Source organism: Scyliorhinus torazame, chromosome 3 (genome assembly GCF_047496885.1).
Source record: "Scyliorhinus torazame isolate Kashiwa2021f chromosome 3, sScyTor2.1, whole genome shotgun sequence".
Classification (NCBI taxonomy): Eukaryota; Metazoa; Chordata; class Chondrichthyes; order Carcharhiniformes; family Scyliorhinidae; genus Scyliorhinus; species Scyliorhinus torazame.
The window spans coordinates 221438508-221459501 of NC_092709.1; the positions used below are offsets into that span (position 1 = coordinate 221438508).

At 47.7% G+C, this 20994-nt stretch overlaps 1 protein-coding gene across 9 annotated transcripts in view; it reads left to right on the top strand.

Annotated features, from left to right (window-relative positions):
* fat1a (FAT atypical cadherin 1a) overlaps nucleotides 1-14473 on the top strand; it is a 289367-nt gene extending 274894 nt beyond the window's left edge. For 3 of the 9 annotated variants that reach the window (XM_072496891.1, XM_072496896.1, XM_072496892.1), the window contains 3 exons: nucleotides 9789-9848; nucleotides 12336-12371; nucleotides 12903-14473. In XM_072496891.1, coding sequence (XP_072352992.1) covers nucleotides 9789-9848; nucleotides 12336-12371; nucleotides 12903-13531 — 725 coding nt within the window. In that variant the 3' untranslated portion in view covers nucleotides 13532-14473. Of the gene's footprint in view, nucleotides 1-7646; nucleotides 7681-9788; nucleotides 9849-12335; nucleotides 12372-12902 lie in introns of all 9 variants that reach the window. The other 6 variants (XM_072496897.1, XM_072496898.1, XR_011940244.1 and 3 more) reach the window with 5 other exon arrangements.
* The last annotated feature ends 6521 nt before the right edge of the window (nucleotides 14474-20994 follow it).

The window sequence follows — 20994 nt, forward strand, 5'->3', positions numbered from 1 at the left end:
TGACTTTCAGGTTCTATATGTCTTGCCAGTTTACTCCCACTCTAATTTCTTCCTTTTTTTTTCGTCATCCTTTGCTGGTTTCTAACATTTTTCTGATCTTCAGGTCTGCTACTAATCTTGAAGCACAGTGCATTTTTTCTTTTCAAGTTTCAAGACCATTTCTGTAACAAATGAACTAAAATCAACATTAACTAAACACTGTTTACTAGGCAATAACATGACCGAAAACCTTACACCACAGTTATACTTTACCGCCTGCTCTGCGCAGAATTACCTTTTTTACAGGAACCAGTCCAACATCACACCTAACTTCAATAGATTCACCTCTCCCTGTTTCACTGCGTCACAATGTCATGTGGTTGTCAAAAGGCACTTCTTTCAGTTTTGGGAGTAGTCCCAAACCGAAAATGAGGAGTTAAGGTATACTCTGGCAATCCTTTCCCACCACCTCCCCCGCCCACACCACCTTTCCTACCTGGCCTCACCAGGATGAATCTTCTGGATTCCTTTGATTACCAGGCATTGCGTCACTTTAAACTAAGACTGTCTTTCCTCCCATTGGTAGTCAGCGGAATGGGCACACTTGGCACCAGGCAGGCGACAAAGCCTTCAGAACTCATGTTCTAGTCTGTAAGGAACTGCATCTTTCCCCCTAACTGGCTATCCCCTACTGCTTCTATATCCCTTTTAAGTGTCTTAACTTGAATGACCTCCTGTACCACAGTTCTGTGGTCAGTAAGCCTATCTTCCTTGCCGTCTCTGCTCTCTTCCACACTGACTACAAGAACCGCAAACCTGTTGTACATTCTGCATCTCCCACACCTACCTCATTCATCACACGCTCCTGTCCCTGACAGTGCTCTCAACCTGATGTGCTGAAATTGAAAAGTGTGATTGACTCTTCGAACAAAGTGTCCACGTAACCCCTTTTCCTGATGCATCAATGTTCCTGAAGCTTGAACTCTCAGCTTATCAACCCTGAGCTGAAGATCCTCGAGCTGCAGACAATTACTACAGATATGGTGTAATGGATGTCACTGGTGCTCACCAGCTCCTACATGATACAGCTGCAACACATCATCTCCCTGCTCATTTCTGTTTTTTATAAAATAATTTTTATTAAAGGTTTTCATAAAATATCAATAACAAAATGAGAAAGAAAAAGAACCCAACAGGGTTAAGTACAAAACACAATCTAAAAAAGCAACCCCTCAAACCCCCCCCCCCCCCCCCCCCCCCGTACATAAATAATAAATTAACATTAACACCCCGACTTAAGACAACAGGTGTATACACCCCTTCAGACCCTTCCAGTGTAAATAACATAAACAAAAATAAAGTAACCCCCCCCCCCCCGCCCAACCCCCCGAGCTGCTGCTGCCATTGACCAATGTCTATCGTTCTGCCAGAAAGTCTAAGAACGGTTGCCACCGCCTAAAGAACCCTTGTACCGACCCTCTCAAGGCGAATTTCACCCTCTCCAATTTAATGAACCCTGCCATATCGTTGATCCAGGATTCCACGCTTGTGGGCCTCGCATCTTTCCACTGAAGGAGAATCCTTCGCCGGGCTACCAGGGACGCAAAGGCCAGAATTCCGGCCTCTTTCGCCTCCTGCACTCCCGGCTCCTCTGCCACCCCAAATATTGCGAGCCCCCAGCCCAGTTTGACCTGGATCCTACCACCCTCGACACCGTCCTCGCTACGCCCTTCCAAAATCCCTCCAGCGCTGGGCATGCCCAGAACATATGGGTGTGATTTGCTGGGCTCCCTGAGCACCTAACACACCTGTCCTCACCCCGAAAGAACCTGCTCATCCTTGTCCCGGTCATGTGTGCCCTGTGCAGCACCTTAAACTGTATGAGGCTGAGCCTCGCGCATGAAGAGGAAGAGTTCACCCTCCCTAGGGCATCTGCCCATGTCCCTTCTTCGATCTCCTCTCCCAACTCCTCCTCCCACTTACCTTTCAACTCCACCACCGAGGCCTCCTCCTCCTCCTCCTGCATCACCTGGTAAGTTTCCGAGATCTTCCCCACTCCCACCCACCCCCCCGATAGCACCCTGTCCTGTACTGTGTGTGGCAGTAGCCGTGGGAATTCCACCACCTGCCGTCTGGCAAACGCCCTTACCCGTAAGTACCTGAAGGTGTTCCCCGGGGGGAGCCCGTACTTCTCCTCCAGCTCACCCAAGCTCGCGAACTTCCCATCCACAAACAGGTCCCCCAAATTTCGTATCCCTGCCCTGTGCCACCCCGAAAACCCTCCACCTGTTCTTCCTGGGGCGAACCGGTGGTTCCCCCGTAATGGGGTCCACGCCGAGGCCCTAACTTCCCCCCTATGCCGCCTCCACTGCCCCCAAATTTTGAGGGCCGCCACCACCACCGGGCTCGTGGTATACTTCCTTGGAGGGAGTGGCAGTGGCGCCGTTGCCAGCGCCCCCAGACTCGTACCCACACAGGACGCCGTCTCCAGCCTCTTCCATGCTCCCCTCCCCTTTCATCACCCACTTGCGCACCATTGTCGCATTGGCGGCCCAGTAGTACCCACAAAGGTTGGGCAGCGCCAGCCAGCCCCCCCATCTCTACTCTGCTCCAGGAACACCCTTCTCGCCCTCGGAGTCCCTCGCGCCCACACAAACCCCATTATACTCCTGTTAACCCGCCTGAAAAAAGCCTTCGGGATAAACACGGGGAGGCACTAGAACAGGAACAAAAACCTTGGGAGCACCGTCATTTTGATTGACTGCACCCTACCCGCCAGGGACAACGGCAGCGCGTCCCACCTCTTGAACTTCTCCTCCATTTGCTCCACCAGCCTTGTAAAATTAAGCCTATGCAGGGCCCCCCAGCTCCTGACCACCTGGACCCCCAAATATCTGAAGCTCCTCTCCGCCCTTTTTAGTGGGAGCTCGCCAATCCCCCTCTCCTGGTCCCCTAGCTGAACTACGAACAGCTCGCTCTTCCCCATATTGAGCTTGTACCCCAAAAAGTCCCCGAATTCCCTAAGGATCCTCATTACCTCTGGCATTCCTCCCACCGGGTCCGCCACATACAGCAGCAGGTCGTCCGCATAAAGCGACACACTATGCTCCTCCCCACCCCGCACCAACCCCCTCCAGTTCCTCGACTCTCTCAGTGCCATAGCCAGGGGTTCAATCGCCAGTGCGAAGAGCAGGGGGGACAGGGGACACCCCTGTCTCGTCCCTCGGTGCAACCGAAAGTACTCGGACCTCCTCCTATTTGTGGCCACACTCGCCACCGGGACCTCATACAACAGCCTAATCCACCTGACAAACCCCTCCCCAAACCCGAACTTCTTCAGCACCTCCCACAGGTACCCCCACTCTACCCTATCAAAGGCTTTCTCAGCGTCCATCGCCACCACTATCTCCGCCTCCCCCTCCCTCGCCGGCATCATGATAACGTTCAAAAGCCTCCGCACATTCGCGTTCAACTGTCTCCCCTTCACAAACCCCGTCTGGTCTTCATGGATGATCTGCGGCACACAATCCTCAATCCTCGTGGCTAAGACCTTCGCCAGCACCATGGCATCTACATTTAGCAAGGAAATCGGTCTGTAAGACCCACATTGCAGGGGATCCTTGTCCCGCTTCAGGATCAAGGAGATCAGTGCCCGGGACCTCGTCCGGGGTAAAGCCCCCCCTCCCTTGCCTAATTAAAGGTCCTAACTAACAGCGGGCCCAACAAGTCCATATATTTTTTATAGAACTCGACCGGAAAACCGTCCGGCCCCCGTGCCTTCCCCACCTGCATGCTTCCTATCCCTTTGATCAGCTCCTCCAGCCCAATCGGGGCCCCCAGGCCCGCCACCAGTCCCTCTTCCACCTTTGGAAACCTCAATTGGTCCAGGAAGCGGCCCATCCCTCCCTCCTCCCGTGGGGGCACAGATCGGTACAGTTCCTCGTAGAAGTCCCTGAAGACCCCATTGATGCCAACCCCACTCCGCACCACGCTCCCTCCCCTGTCCTTAACTCCCCCGATCTCCCTAGCTGCGTCCCGCTTCCGAAGCTGATGCGCCAGCATCCGGCTTGCCTTTTCCCCATACTCGTAGACCGCCCCCGGGCCTTCCTCCACTGCACCTCCGCCTTCCTGGTGGTCACCAGGTCGAATTCGGCCTGGAGGCTGCGCCTCTTCCTCAACAATCCTTCCTCAGGTTCTTCCGCATATCTCCTGTCTACCCTCACCATCTCCCCCACCAGCCTCTCCCTCTCCCCCCGCTCCCTCCGCTCCTTGTGGGCCCTGATGGAGATCAGCTGTCCCCTCACCACCGCCTTCAGTGCCTCCCATACCATCCCCACTCGGACCTCCCCGTTGTCGTTGGTCTCCAAGTACCTCTCTATACTTCCTCAGACCCGCTCGCTCACCTCCTCATCCGCCAACAGCCCCACCTCCAAGCGCCACAGCAGGCGCTGGTCCCTCTCCTCCCCCATCTCCAAGTCCACCCAATGCGAGGCGTGGTCCGAAATGGCTATTGCCGAATACTTGGTATCCTCTACTCGCGCTATCAGCGCCCTACTCAAAATGAAAAAGTTGATTCGAGAATAAGCCTTATGGACATGTGAGAAGAATGAAAATTCTCTAGCCCCCGGCCTTGCAAATCTCCAAGGGTCCACCCCTCCCATTTGGTCCATAGATCCCCTCAACACTCTAGCCGCCGCCGGCTTCCTACCCGTCCTAGACCTGGAGCGATCCAGTGCAGGATCCAACACCGTGTTAAAGTCTCCCCCCATTATCAGGCCCCCCACTTCCAAGTCTGGGATCCGACCCAACATACGCCGCATAAAACCAGCATCGTCCCAGTTCGGAGCATACACATTGACCAGTACCACCCTCTCTCCCTGCAACTTACCACTTACCATTATATACCTACCGCCATTATCTGCCACAATGCTCGACGCCTCGAATAACACCTTCTTTGCCACCAAGATGGCCACCCCTCGATTTTTGGCATCTAGCCCCGAGTGAAACACCTGACCTACCCACCCTTTCCTCAGTCTTACCTGGTCTGCCACCTTCAGGTGTGTCTCCTGGAGCATAACCACATCCGCCTTGAGCCCCTTCAGGTGCGCGAACACGCGGGCCCGCTTAACCGGCCCATTCAGTCCCCTTACATTCCAGGTTATCAGCCGGATCAGGGGGCTACCCGCCCCCCTCCCCCGCCGACTAGCCATGACCCCTCCTCGGCCAGCCACGCGCCCGCACCCCACACCCGGCCCGTTCCCCACAGCGGCATACCCCCGTCTCGACCCACCCCACTCGCTCAAGCTCCTCCTTGATCTTAGCAGCAGCAACCCGACCCCCCCCCCCCCCCCCCCCCCCGGGCTAGGACCCATCCTAGCTGGTTTACTCCCCCCATTGCACTTCCGCAAGTCAGCTGACTCCTGCTGACCCCGGCCACTCCCGCCTCCCCTTCGACTCCTCCCATTGTGTGGCACACCCTCCTCTCCTCCCCATTCACAGGCTCTCCCCCTCCGTTCTAAGCGCGGGAAACAATCCTCGCTTCTACGCCCCGGTCCCGCCCCCCCCCCCCCCCCTCTTCGGCGCGGGAAAAAAATCCCGCGCTCTCCACCTACCAGGCCCCACCACCAACCAAAACAGTGCCCAACCCGCCCCATCCACCCTCCCCAACCCGAAAGAGAAAAACACAGAGAAAAAGAAACCCAAAACAATGCCCCCCCCCCCCCGAACCAAAAATAGGCTTAGCATATCCACCGCAGTCCCCAATCGCCCATCCCGACCCTCAGTCTGTGTCCAGCTTCTCGGCCTGAACAAAGGCCCACGCCTCCTCCGGAGACTCAAAATAATGGTGCCGGTCCTTGTAGGTAACCACCGTCGCGCCGGCTGCAACATGCCAAACTTCACCCCCTTCCTGTGCAGCACCGCCTTCGCTCAATTGTACCTGGCCCTCCTCTTCGCCACCTCCGCACTCCAGTCCTGATATATCCGAACCTCCGCGTTCTCCCACCTGCTGCTCCTCTCCTCTTTGGCCCACCTGAGCACACACTCGCGATCGACGAACCGATGGAACCGCACCAGCACCGCCCGCGGAGGCTCGTTAGCCTTGGGCCTACTCGCCAACACTCTATGGGCCCCTTCCAGCTCCAGGGGCCCCTGGAAGGACCCCGCTTCCATCCGCGAGTTTAACATGGTGACCACATAGGCCCCCACGTCCGGCCCCTCCAGCCCCTCCGGGAGGCCCAGAATCCGCAGATTCTTCCGCCTTGACCGATTCTCCATCTCCTCGAACCTCTCCTGCCATTTCTTGTGGAACGCCTCGTGCGCCTCCACCTTTACCGCCAGGACTAAGATCTCGTCCTCATTGTCAGAGATCTTTTGTTGAGCCTCTCGGATCGCCACCCCCTGGGCCGTCTGTGTCTCCAGCAGCTTATCAATAGAAGCCTTCGTCGGCTCTAGCAGGTCCGTTTTAATCTCTCTGAGGCAGCGCTGGATACCCTCCTCTGGCTCCTCCGCCCACTGCCTCCACGCTGCCTGGTCTCCGCCCGCCGCCATTTTGTCCTTCTTCCCTCCCTTCCTCTGGTCCACCACCACCTTTTTTGTCGCCCCGCTCCTAGTTAAAGCCATATACTGACGGGGAGCTATTATTAACTCCTTCCCACACCGGGAAACGTCAAAAAAGTGCCCTTGAGGGCCCTGAAAAGAGCCCAAAAGTCCGTTTTTGCGGGAGGCGCCGAATGTGCGACTTAGCTCCGCATAGCCGCAACCGGAAGTCTCGAGAGGGAATCCTTTTGGCAGTGTTCGCTTCACCAATCTGCCCCAAAATGTCTGTGGAAACTCCTGAAAAAGGTCTAAGAGTCCGTTCCAAACGGGAGCTGCCGAATGCGCGACCTACTCCTCCATGGCTGCCACCGGAAGCCTCGTCCCCGCTTCTTCAGTGGCCTTGGTGAGATCTTTTCACAGTTGTTCCCTCTGCTGCTAGAATTCGCCTTTGATAAAGGCCCTCAGGTCAGCTTACAGCTTTAAGCTTGTCCTTCCCCCGCCTGCATGCTGGAAGAGGCCCTGTTTATCCTGTTGCAGCCAAATCTTTTACTGTTTCTTCCGGGTCTGGTAGCCAAAAGACATAACATTCCTGGGGGACACTGTCAGGGGAATGTTGCAGTCTTCTTGCCACACCGGGAAATGTTAAACAAATGCCGTGGGGGCCCTGTAAAAGAGCCCAAAAGTCCGTTCCAAGCGGGAGCTACCGAATATGCGACCTAGCTCTGCTTAGCCGCACCCGGAAGTCCTCCCTGCTCATTTCTAATGTATTCTGTTTAACTAAGGGTTCAAGTTTAGAAATATAGCTTGCAGATTATTTGTAGCAATGTTACTTTGTTAATTTAAATTACTGTCCTACTTAAAAGGAAAAAACTTTCACTCACTTATACTTTGTTCTTATTCTTTCATTGAGCTGACCTCCATGCCACTTCATGTATTCGCAAAAAAACGCGCATATTTATACGAGCTGGGATTCCAAAGACCTGACTTGGGTCATGCTGACTAGGAAACTAGTTCTAACTTACTAGCTAATTAACTAAGTGTGCTCACTGCCACTTGCTGGCAGTTTGTTTACCGCTGATTAAGACTGAAATAAACTATAAGTTAAACTAAATGTTTATGCAATTTTGCAGAGAGAGGTCAACCCTTAAAACACTTGGAAATTTGGTGAGTGAGAGAATTCTGAATTCACTGTTCTGTTGAAGCTGTAGTTTGTCAATCTAGCCTCCATGCCACTTATCCCTCAGATGTAAATAGACCAGTAGTGGAATATTTGAGCATTGCAGGGTGAGTTGTGGCATAATAAACTTCACAGTCCTAATTTCAGTCTTAATTTGCACAGACGAGTAAGGATATATATTTTTTTCCTTCTCACTCCTGAAATATTTTTGTTTGTGGAAACCCTTAATAGTTGAAAATGCTTCCAGTACAAATAATAAAAATTCATTCAGGTTCATTTGGAGATCTGGGGAGTTTTCTGACACAAGTATCTCAAACCAAATAACATACAAATATATTTTTAATCAGAAGGGAATAATTTTCACAGATACTCTTCCATTATTTTCCAGTAGCAGTTATCTTTGTTGAGGATCCCATTACACCGCTTCTTTCATTGCTGTTAATATTGCTAAAAATGAATTAATTTGTAATCTTTTAACAGGAACCTGGAAGTGCATTCCAAAGTAAATGGATAGTAAATGTGGTAGATTCATTATTGAGCATGAATCCAGTGGCACATTATGAGTTATGCAGTATCTGAAACTTAAAAAACAAAAATCTTTGTAAAGCAAGCAGTGATCGCCAAGAAAGTCTGTTTCCAGTTATGTTTCTGAAACTTTCAACATGGAGCTTTGCGGATGAGCTGCATAGAAATCTATGTGGTACTAATTCATCAAGGCTGGAGTGTCTCAGAATTAAATTCTCCATCGTATAAGAGCTGAGGCACTTAAGTTTTTAAAAAAAGGAATAAAAAATAATCCTCGTTGGCATTAGTTTTGAAAGTATTTAGCACTTCACAGTATTGGTGCAGCAGTTTTCTAACCTCGTTGTTGCTCTTGGATTCCTGCAACTATAAGAGCCATGGCACAATGTTAAAGAGCAGTGCAACTGCAAAAATTGCAGAAAGCGCAGGCATATTTTTTTCAGATCATGGGCGCGATTCTTCGACCCCCCCACCGGGTCGGTGAATCGCCGGGGGCTGGCGTGAATCCCGCCCCCGCCGTGTCCCGAATTCTCCGCCACCAGAGATTCGGGAGGGGCGGGAATCGCACCGCGCCGGTCGGCGGGAATCGCGCCGGTCGGCGGGCCCACCCCCGGAGATTCTTCGACCCGCGATGGGCCGAAGTCCTGCCGCTGTCAACCCTCTCCAGCCGGCGTGGATTAAACCACCATGTGAATGGCGGGATAAGGCGGCGCGGGCGGGCACTGGGGTCCTTGGGGGGCGCGGGGCGATCTGGCCCCGGGGGGTGCCCCCACGGTGGCCTGGCCCGCGAACGGGGCCCACCGATCGGCGGGCGGGCCTGTGCCATGGGGGCACTCTTTTTCTTCCGCCTTTGCTCCCGCGCATGCGTCACCCGGCGAAGTCCTTTCGGCGCCGGCTGCCGTGGCGCCAAAGGCCTTTCCCGCCAGCCGGCGGAGCGGAAAATACTCCGGCACGGGCCTAGCCCCTCAAGGTGAGGGCTTGGCCCCTAAGGGTGCGGAGACTTCCGCATCTTTGGGGCGGCCCGACGCTGGAGTGGTTCCCGCCACTCCATTACGCCGGAACCCCCTGCCCCGCCAGGTAGGGGAGAAACCCGCCCCATGTTTCTTTTAGCTTACAGACATTTTGGGCTCCCAACTAAATAGGCACTGTAACTTACCCAAGTTAGCCGATACCCCAATTGTACCAATGGAGAACAATGCTTTTTGTGCCGTGTCCGTTTCCTGTGAATTATTTGAGAAGCTCACAGAGACAAAGATGAAGGCAATATCCCCCATATATTTTCAGGTAACAAAACTGTAGCCAACGAGTAATCAGATACCCAATTGTAACAGCAACTGATTATCAAATGCCATAACCTGAAGTCGACCCATCGGGTATTTGACATTGATGAGAACATAATTAATTAATTAGCACATGAAGTATTCTTGTTACTGGAAACACGCTTCTGGCTGTACTTTTAAAATTTGCATTTTAAACAACAGCCAAGCTAGATAAAGATGATATCAATGTCTTTTAAGTTTTTGTACTAATTGTAAATTTATTTCAATCTGCTCCTTCCCAATCCTCCTACAAGCTTCCATAGTGACTGTAATACACCTTGTCAATGCAGTTGTTGACTCGGTAGAAAAAGAAGGTATATATTTTTTTACAAAGCTCAGTTATAAGTGTATTGTGGTTAATTGAACTTTATGTGTGTTGCAAGTCTATAACACTGTCATGTAAATGCAGTGAGAGTGCTGTTTATCCATTTAGCAGTGGTTTGACTATCAATTTTGAAACCATATGGAATTTTTATTCCACTTCTCCAAACCAAGTCCTGAGCATTGAAACAAAAAAGTGACAGTTTTCGAAGCCCTGCTTCAAACAACAGTGATCAACTTTTTTCCCTTTTTTCTGTGCAAAAGTGTAAACAGGATAAGAAATTGTATGAGAAAAATGAAACTACTTCCATACTTTCTTGGTCTTCCAACCATGTATGTTCAGAAGCTTGTGGATCAGTTGTAGATTCAGTCTTGTGTTCTTGACATTTTTCTTTGCTTTCTTCCTGTTTATTAGTTTTCTCTCTGATTTGTGCCCCACACTATTAAAATAGACTATAGATACTCTGAGAAAATATAAAAGCTAATTGCTTAGTAACGATTTAAGACATCTGGTGCTTTTTTGGTCCGTGGTTTGGAGCAACACTAACAGCAACATAAAATGCCATAGATTAGAGAGATATCCTTGTGTTCTGTAAAATATCCAAGTTGAGATTCTAGCTAAGCAACATTGGAAAAAATGAATGAATCCAGTATTTACTTCCATTACTCTGCCAGTCTGGCCTGTGAAGTTTCAGATGGACCAAAGAACTGCTCTAAGATAAAGCTCGACTATTGCTTTGTGAATTCTTAGTTCCCAAATAATCTTTCATGTTTCACTTTTTCTATGAAATAATCTAAACAGATTTTTGTACAAATTTTGCTGAGAAAGAAGTAAGATTTTGCTTCTCTTAAAAAAATAATTAAATGAGAGATGAGTTGCAATCAAAGTGGCATACAACCAAAATTTGGAAAGGGTTCCAGTTCTATGTAGCCTTTGTCTCTTTTTGTTTTTAGTGTGCCCCCCAAATCCACCAGAAACCAGGAAATGCACTTCTCATGTTTGACTTTTCCTTGCATCATCAGAACTGGCTACACGGTGTAATCCACTGGGCACCTGTCAATTTTGCCTCTGTCGCCCCTAGCAGTTAAGTGTGCATTTTGCAGACACATAGTGTGGCATGATTGAACGTTGACAGAAGTGGGGTCCACAAGGATGTGAAATGACAATTATCAACAGGAATTTTTAGCCTCTTGAGTTTAGCAATGAATGTCCTGGCTGGATCCACCATTGTTAGTTCCAGGAGTTTGCTGTTTGAGTGTTCTGCCTTGGCAATGGAACATTCTGTTTTAGTGTTCAACCTCAAAATATCAGCTCAAGCTAGGAAAATCACGATTTCAAGATAAAATAAGTTGGGTAATAAACCAGGGGCTGTATTCTTGAATTAATATTTAATGATTAAGTCGCTTGAGTATTGCTGGTAAAAGAGACATGTTGAAACTTTTTGTCTTGCACTCATCAAGGCACTTTACAAGAATACCCGTATAAGGGAAAAACAACAATACATATTGATGAGAAGAGAATGCTGAGTGGCTGGCAATTGGATAACAAATATGCTAAATAATCATCTGTGCTAAGAATTACGTTGGCATCAAATTTAAGATTGTCAGTCAGGCTCGCAGTGGTAGTGCATTTGTGTGTACTGGAAGTTCTGTGTATTAATACATAAGGCCCTGTTCTTTGCAGACAGAAAGAACATGTACACGTTGAGCCTGTTTCAGCTAAACAAAATAATTGACAACCATTTGATGATTCATTCCCCAGGGCAATACCTGAACCAATGAGGGTCAGGCTGCCTGATTTCAATTTCAAACAATGCTAGGCAGTTAGCTGTCAGTCACCATCAACTAGTGTATTATCGATGGCAAAGCTGCTACCAATCAGATTCCACTTGCCAACCAATTAGCACTCTTCTCATGCAGTATAAATGTTGTTTTCCCCTTATACGGGTTTTCTTGTGACGTGTCCTGATGAATGCAAGACAAATAACTTGGATATGTATTTTTTTCCAGCAATACTCAAAGGGTTAGGTCATTGTGTGGCACTTTCCTAGAGTATTCTAGTTTTATCTGTTAAGTTCATAGGTCTTTTTGACTAAATATTTGATGTATTTGCATTACTGTAGTTACCTTAAAGATATTACAGTTCTGGAATACTTCAAACTTCTTTATCTTTCACAGAAGTCGTATGTTTCATTATTAAAATGCTATAGTGAAAAAAAAGTCACAGATTTATTTTGTCTTTGTGTATTGGGAAATTTTTACAGCTTTTTTTTATTATTGCAATAGGGTTTTAAAATATCACTAATTCTGGTAAACAGCACTTAACTGCTCTTTTAAAATGTACGTTTGTAGCAAACGGGCCTTTAAATTGTTTGTTGCAAGCAAGCACATGGAATGCTAGTCTAGCCATCTCTTTAGTATCCTGCTGCTTTAATATTTCATGTTTTCTCCCTCCCTTTCCTGCTTTTTGCCATCTAAAGAAACTTTTGCGGGTCATGATCTCAAGAACCCAAGAGGTGACTTTTGTCTGCATGTCTTTATTCTCTCATACTCACTTAAAGCTGCACCTCTTGACTTTAACACTTACTGCACGTTATCTGCATAGCTGCAAGAGAGTGAACCGTTAATCCATTAGTCACATGTTCTATATCAGTCGTTAATGTGTGTGGTAGAAAATATAGAAGATTTACCTTTTAAACCCGACTTCAGCAGTTTCTATTTAAGCACAGAAGCCACTGCATTTGTAACATAACCAGAATCACATTACCTGATAATTTAAATCCACGTACATTTGGTATGGTTGTGTGTTGGCTGCAATTGTTATTTTACAGTGTCCAGGTATAAATGTTTGTGTCTGTGTCATTTGTTATGGGGAGAATATTGCCCTATCTCAGCTGTGCCCGATTACACTCTGGAGACTTCAATCAGCACTAACATTAACTACTACTTCTGTTTCAATTACATTTTGTTATGTTCCTGACTTTGATCAACACTGAATGCCTACTTCAAAGTTCTAATTTTTCTCCCTTTCTTTTCTATGACAAAAGCATATCACTGGGACACATCTGATTGGATGCCAAATGTTCAACTACCTGGTATCCAGGAGTATCCACAGTACGAGGTAGTAGAACATCCAGCCCCTCTTTATTCTGATCCTAGTGCCATTGACACAGACTACTATCCTGGTGGGTGTGACATTGAAAGTGATTTCCCACCTCCTCCAGATGATTTTCCAATTCATGAGGAACTACCACCACTGCCCCCTGAATACAATGAGTTTGATTCCATACAGCCGCCACGGGACATGCCCACGGCTGGAAGTCTGAATTCAACATCGCAAAGTAGACAGCATTTTAACATGAATCAGTATCTACCCCATCACCACTATTCAGTAGACCTCTCAGAACCTCAGAATGCAGTCCCTGCTGGAAGCAGTTACAGAGGGGCTTACCCACCCTACTCTTTAACATATAACGATGACTTTGAACCACCCAGCATGGACAACATGTCTATGTCTGTATACACATCGACTACCGCCTCTTGCTCTGATGTTTCAGCGTGCTGTGAGATGGAAGAATCTGAAGTCATGATGAGTGACTATGAAAGTGGGGATGAAGGCCACTTTAATGATGTGACTATTCCACCACTGGATTCTCAACAACACACAGAAGTCTGATGATTAACAAAAATTAAAGTGCCTGGGCTTGAACTGAAATGCATCATGCTAGTGCTTCGATATTTGACAAGTACTCAATGTTGTTTTTACATATTGGTTTGCAAGCATTGTTGATGAGCTAATTCCAGCATGGCTGCACTGGATCATGCAGCATGTTTCTACACATCAGCAGTTTCTTCTTTTCCTGAGTTACTGGAACTGGATTTAACAATTTTCATTTACATTGGCTGTGCCATTTCAGAATGTGGTTTTGTATCAGTATCAACATGCAAAGTATTGAAGGATTTTGATATCTGGCATTATAGTAACAACACACCTTATCATTGTGGTATTCTTGGTCTGTATTTATGTAGTCCTTCGAATAATACAGAGATTAATTTTTTTTAAAGATTTTTTTTTTCTGTCCTGCAATTTATATTGTAAATTTAATGTACAGTTCTGATTTAAATAGTTTAAACTAGATTTTGTAGATATTATGTGGATCTGTTTCAAGAATTTTAGTGCTGTTCTAAAGTTTGTTAATCACTTGCATTGACATTGGCATACCCTGACAGTTATGTGCAAACCAGTGATTGGGGTTTTACTCTTTTAAATTTATTATTTCCAGTGAATTTAACCATTTCACCATGAACATTTTACCAAATGTACCAAAATGCCAAGTGGGTATGAATGCGTAGGTTTGTTTTGCTATGTTGTTTGAGTCTGATACATAAAAAAATGTCTTAAAAGTGAGTGATTGCATTTCTAATTGTAAATTGTGTGGGTTTATTTTTCAGTAAAAGGGGACCTACTGAATTTTTAGAACCAAACTTTGCATAACCTGACAATTACTTTCTAAAGTTCTCTTTATGTGGTGCAATGGTCCTGAGGTTTTTTTTTAATGAAACTCCCATTCGCATACACTTACTTACTTTGCATTGGTAATAAATTGTGGAAAATTAATTGTCTTTTATTGTGTCTTTTGTGAATTCAAATTGAGTTCAACTTTGCTAGAAACTAATTCAGAAATTAATTTGACAAAAAATTATGCTCAGTTACTTTGTAGATATTGTATCCTTGAATTTCCATAAACACTTTCCCAATCATTTGCTGGAGCTTTGGCAGGAAATCAGGACAACCTATATGGAAATTCATAACCTCCATATAAATATAATATATATGTATGTGTGTATATATTTTATAAGTAATTATAATATATATATATATAACACATCGGGTGTACATCTCCTGACTACACACTTTTCATGTCAGCATTTATTCTTCGAAAACCCAATTGATGTATTTATAATGGAAAAAGTGTATGTCAGTTTTACAATGGGAAAACCTTATTTTATTGCCATTGCTTAAGGAACCTTTCTAATTACTCAAACAATTTTGGAAAAATCATAGGTGGAATTCTCCCATTTTGGACTGTGATGGCAGGCGGCTCCAATGTACCAGTCTCACTGACCAGAATGGCGGGATCCCACACCAGATTCAGCACTTGGAACCTCATTAACTATGCACGGGCAAGTTCCCCTCTGACTTTTCTGGTGGGCCAGCAGCTAACGATCACGGTTTAAGAAACCAGTCCATATCACTCTCTCTCGCCCATCTGTCTTCATGAGGCCATGCAGGATGCCAGCAACCCAGAGGGAAAAAGCCAGCAGCCTTTATAAGAAATCCCCCCCACAAAGGTCTGTTGCCTGCGAGGTACCCAGGTCCCTCTCTACCCACCGAATCTGAAGTCTTCATCCATCCCATTCCAGTGAATAATCTGGTGTCTCTTTGACCCCCTTGTTTATGAAACTTCGATGCAGGCTTGTCGGGGTCCAGTTTCCATCCCGTCAGTTTTCCGTCTGCCTTTCATTGTTCGTCTTCTCCATCCACCTCCTTCCCCCTCTGTCTGATGTCGTGAGTCCTCACCCTTTTCCCACCTCCCTCCTTGCACATCCCTCCTTCTACATTGCCCCCCCCCGTCTTCACCGTCTTGTACACGTCACTCTTCAGCAATCAGGTTTGATGCCAACGTGATTTCCTGCTGTCATGATGCAAGATTGGAAGGCCTGACGGGATGCCAGCGGGCAGCTGTTTTAATGAGCATTCATGAGATGTAAATGATGTTAACTCCACCAGCCAGTGGGAAGACTGGCCTGCCATTAACCCGCTATTAGCAAAATTGCAACCTTAATTTACACCAGCCAGTTTTTGGCTCCTGCCAGATTCTCCACTCCCGCCCACCACGGGCGGGGTGGGAGTATTCTGTCCAATGTCTAGAAATTTAAATCCGAGAAAAAATATAATGATATCCAAAGTAAGTGAAAAAGGAAGTCAAATCACACATCTCACAGCAGCATAATGACTTTGCTTTCTTGTGTCTTGAAATATATCCGTTCATTTTGTTTTAACTTCAAGTTTTCGGCTTGTCTCAAAAACTTCAACTGGATATTTATACCTCATAATAGTTAAACTGTTCAACCACATCTGTACATTTGAGCAAATGCGCTGTGCAGTTTAGAGTGTGTAATCTGTAGATTGATGGGTGTGTCCCTCATTTTTCTACAGATTTGGCAGTTTTCTTGCTCTTCCTAAAGGATTTTAAACAAACTGAAAGTCAAGTTCTCATAGTTTTTGTTTTAGGCAAGTTATTTATGAACAAATGCTGTTTTCTGTTACGAATTACTCAACATCTGGGTGATTGTAGTTTCTTTGCTAATAGAAGAAAAAGTGAGTTTACTATCAATTTCCTTTTAAGCTACTTGCCCCTGTTCTCATGACCATTTTTGAGGCTGAAGGATAATTTTTTCAACATTTTTTTAGTATTTTGTTAAGTGAATTCTATTTTGAATGAATATTCATGTTTAGGGACTATATGAGTAAACTCAGTAGGTCATATATTTTTTGCATTTCTGTGCTGTTGATGCATACCAGTAGCACAAACAGCAAAATTATACAACAGCCAATGTGCTTCCATCCATTCATTTTACAATGCAGAAACTGACTCTTAAATGCTTTAAGGTGGGATTCTAAAAACGTGGAAAGCTGACGGGGTCTGGAGTAGTTCAGTGAGTAAAATGGGCAGTACGCTGGTTGTAAAAGGAGGCTGCTGAGTGGTACTGCTGAGGGAGGATGGACCCTATGGTCCAAATGGGAACAATGGCAATTTTGGGACTTTCATCCAATAATAATAATATACTGACCATTTTTCAATCCAAAGGTTGGTATTTTCTCTTATTTGTCAGGTATTTAAAGTATAATTTTTTTGTTTGTTACATTTGATGAGATTGTTGTCTTTATCACCTGCCGCTTGATGCACTTTCTTTTTGCACATGAATAAATTGGGTGGGCAATTACAGGAATTGGCTTAATATTTCTGACAGCTAAGCTTTTTTGCGATGAAACCTATTGGAATCCCCTGGTGGCCTCCCAATTTTGGGTCTGTAGGTATGAGAGATTTGCTTTCCCTAATGGCAATGTGGCTAGCTTAAAATTTTTCACCCACCCATGTCTCGACCCGTTAGCTCTGCCTGTAGCCCTCGGCCAGGCTGATACCATAGCTGCATTTTGAACCTTGTGCCCACCATCCATTGAACTTTACAGGATGAATATTCAGCCCATTATACCTGCGCTGACTGTTTAGGACCAATCCAAAATTAATTCCACCACCTCGTTCGATCCATAGCCTTGTATCTTTGCTGCAGCTTTTTATCCAGTTTTCCTTCAAAAGGAACACTAGCCTCAGGATCGACAATGCCATGTGACAAAAATACTATTTCTTTGAGAAAGAAGTAGGGTGGGGGAGGGGGGAGTAGTCACGCATGGTACACAAACTCCAAAAAACTCAACATTTATGGTCTGGGAACCTAACCTACTGTTGCTGATGTTCAGTTTTGAACACTAACACACATTCATCTTGAGATAAATGTGTGACAATTGTACGAGGAAGTGAGCTACGTGATTTTCTTTTGAACTTGGGGCAGATTTAAACTGCAGTTTGATTGGGCTGGATTTTAAATTCATTAATTCATTTTACTTTACATATTCAATGGCCTATCTACTGATGCATCACCAGCAAAATTAAGTGCAAAATCTGAATAAAATTCCTACAAATTGAATTTATTCTTAAAATGAGGCAGTGAGATCAGCTTGAAATAAACTCAGGATTCAGATGGTTTTCATAATTTGCTTTAATGGTTTAGGAATCGTCCCTCAGCTTTTTTATAAATTTAGAGTACCCAATTCATTTTTTCCAATTAAGGGGCAATTTAGCGTGGCCAATCCACCTAGCCTGCACATTTTTGGGTTGTGGGGGCGAAACCCACGCAAACACGGGGAGAATGTGCAAACTCCACACAGGCAGTGACCCAGAGCCGGGATCGAACCTGGGACCTCAGCGCCGTGAGGCTGCAGGGCTAACCCACTGCGCCACCGTGCTGCCCTGTAATCGTCCTTAAGCTTTGCCATATAATTTACTTTCTGCTTAATCTTCTGTCAATTAATAAGATGACAAAATGGAGTTATTTTTTTTTCTTAGGTATTTTTTATTCAGGTTTTTCATGTCATTGCAAACTTTCCATGGCCAGACAGGGCCCACCAACACGTATTTACAATAATTTACATACATTGTTTTCATACAATACTTTGCCAGCAACCTATCACTTGCGGTTATCTTCTCTTCTGCCTGCCGCAGGTTCTTTTTTAGGTACATTCAATACTCGCGCCCTTCCTCCCTCTCCCTTGCTCTCCCTTTTTCTTCCTTATCCCGTGACTTTTTCCGTGCACCCTTCCTTACTTTATTGGCTGCTGGCTATGAACAAGTTGTTGAACGGCTTCCACGGTCTGTGAAAGCCTTCTTCCGATCCATGGTTGGTGAACTTTCTCTTCTTCACCCTGAGAAATTCCGCCAGGTGTGCAGGTCTGGGTGGTGCTGTTGATCGCCAGCTGGAATCTCTGGCAGGTGATCAGGGAGGCAAAGGCTACAGCATCAGCCCCTCTCCCCATGAAGAGCTCTGGCTGCTCTAAATCCCTGAAGACCGTCGCTAATGGGCACGGCTCCACCACTACTTCCCACAATCCTGGACATGGCCTCAAAGAAGGTCGCCCAGTACCTGACAAGCCTGGGGCAAGACTAGAACATGTGGGTGTGGTGGCCGGGCCTCCCTGACACTGTTCACATTTGTCTTCCACCTCAGAGAAGAACCTACTCATGCATGTTCTGGTTAGGTGCACCCTGTGCACCACCTTTAGTTACATTAGGCTCAGCCCTGCGCATGTGGAGGTAAAGTTTGCCCTGTGCAGAGTTTCAATCCAGAGTCCTCTCCCTATCTCCCTGCCTAGCTCTTCCTCCCACTTTTTCCTTGCGGAGGAAGTTTTGACCTGTATGTACCTTAGGTTGTTCCCTCTCGGGTGCCAGCACCTCTCCCTGAGTTCCACCAGAGTCGCTACTCTACTGTCCGTGTACATGTCCCTAACCGTCTGTGAACTCTCATCCTGTCTCCACCCTTTGAAGGAGATGTCTGTTGTTGCGCGAGTGAACCTGTGAGCATTGCAGACAGGGGCCATTATGGATATTTCAGTTCGTCCAAAATGCTGTCTCATTTGATTCCATGTTCGGAGTTTTCGAGTATCTGGGCAGGGGGATAGGATACCGTTGTGGCTAGCACACGGAGTGATGTCCCTGCACATGAACTCTCCTCCATCGTCACCCATTCCTCTCCTGGTTCCTTTATCCATCCCCGTACTCTTTCTGCAGTGGCTGCCCAGTGGTAGAACTGGATGTTCGTGAGGGTCAGGCCTCCCACATTTCCAGGCCCATTTTTACTTCCTCCAACAGACTTGTCAGGTTCCATTTGTGGGTCCCTGTCCAGTCATGGGCTATTTGGATCCCCAGGTAGCGGAATTTGGTCTGGGCCAATTTGAACAGTAGTCGTCCCCCCACCCCAGCTCCGCTCCTCCCCGCTGTGCATTTACAGGGAGGATTTTGCTCTTACTCAGATTCAGTTTGTAACCTAAGAAGACTCCGAACTCCTTCAAGAGTTTCATTGTTCCTTCCAAGCTGATCAGGGGGTTGGAGATGGAGAGGAGCAGGTCATCTGCATAGAGTGAGACTCTATGCTTTCTGTCTCTCCTTTGGACACCTCTCCACCCTGATGGCAAACGCCAATGGCTCAATTGCCAGGGCAAACAGCAGTGGGGATAGCGGCCATCTCTGCCTCGTCCGTCTGCGCGGCCAGACGTATTCAGAGCTGGTGGTGTTTCTCCATACTCTTGCCATGGGAGTGCTGTAGTTTCATCCAGGAGGTGAACTCTGGCCCAAACCCAAACCATTCCAGAAACTCCAGGAGGTACCTAATTCGACTCTTGTCAAAAACCCTTTCTGCGTCCATGGAGATGCTCACTTCTGGTGTTCGCTCCCTGAATGGTGTCATGATCACCTGCTCGTACCCGCTGTGGATGCATCTGGGGGCGGCCTGGTGGGGGGGGGACATCCGCTGTGGCCTAGTCCGCGATCGGGGCCAACCGATCGGCGGGCCGGCCTCTCGGGCTGGGGGCCTCTTTTGTTCCGCGCCTGCCCTTGTCATAGCCCGTGGCATGCAGCTCTCCAGTGCCCTCGCCAGGACCTTTGTGTCAGTGTTAAGGAGTGAGATGGGTCTGCATGATTCGGTTTCCGTCGGGTCTTTGTCTTTTTTTGGGATCAGAGATATTGAGGCCTGAGCCAGCATTGGTGGCAGGGTTCCCCTTGTTAGCTAGTCTGCAAACATCGTGCAGGGCCAGTGCTGGTGCAATTATTTTGTAGAGGTCCACCGGGAATCCGTCCGGCCCCGGCGCCTTCCCCCAGCTGCATGGAGTTAATGCTCTCTAAGATTTGCCTCAGTTCTAATGGTGCTCCCAGGCCATGTCTCCTGGGCGGGATTCTCTGATTCTGAGACTAAGTGTTGACACCATTGTAAACGCCATCGCGTTTCTCGACGGCGTCAACGTGGCTCAGGAGCAGCAATTCTGACTCTTACAGGGGGCTAGCACGGCACTGGAGTGACCCACGCCGCTCCAGCTGCCGATTCCCAGCGTCAGGTGGGCGCCGCGGGTCTGCGCATGTGCAGTGGGGCCGGCGGCAATGCGCGCATGGGCAGTGGAACCGGCGCGATTGCCGCGCATGCGCAGTGGCTCCCTTCTCCGCGCCGGCCCCGACGCAACATGGCATAGGGCTACAGGGGCAGTCGCGGAACAAAAGAGGCCCCCAGCCCGAGAGGCCAGCCCGCCGATCAGTTTGCCCCGATCGCGGACCAGGCCACAGCGGAGGCCCCCCCCCCCCCCAACCAGGCCGCCCCCAGGTGCATCAACGGCAGGTACGAGCAGGTGTGGAAGGCGCCGGCGGGACTCGGCTTTTTTAGCGTGGCCACTCGGCCCATTGGGCCGAGAATCGCCTGGGGGGCCCCGTAGAGCGGCCCCCGACCGGGGCTGCGCCGGCACCAATGGCCAGCGGC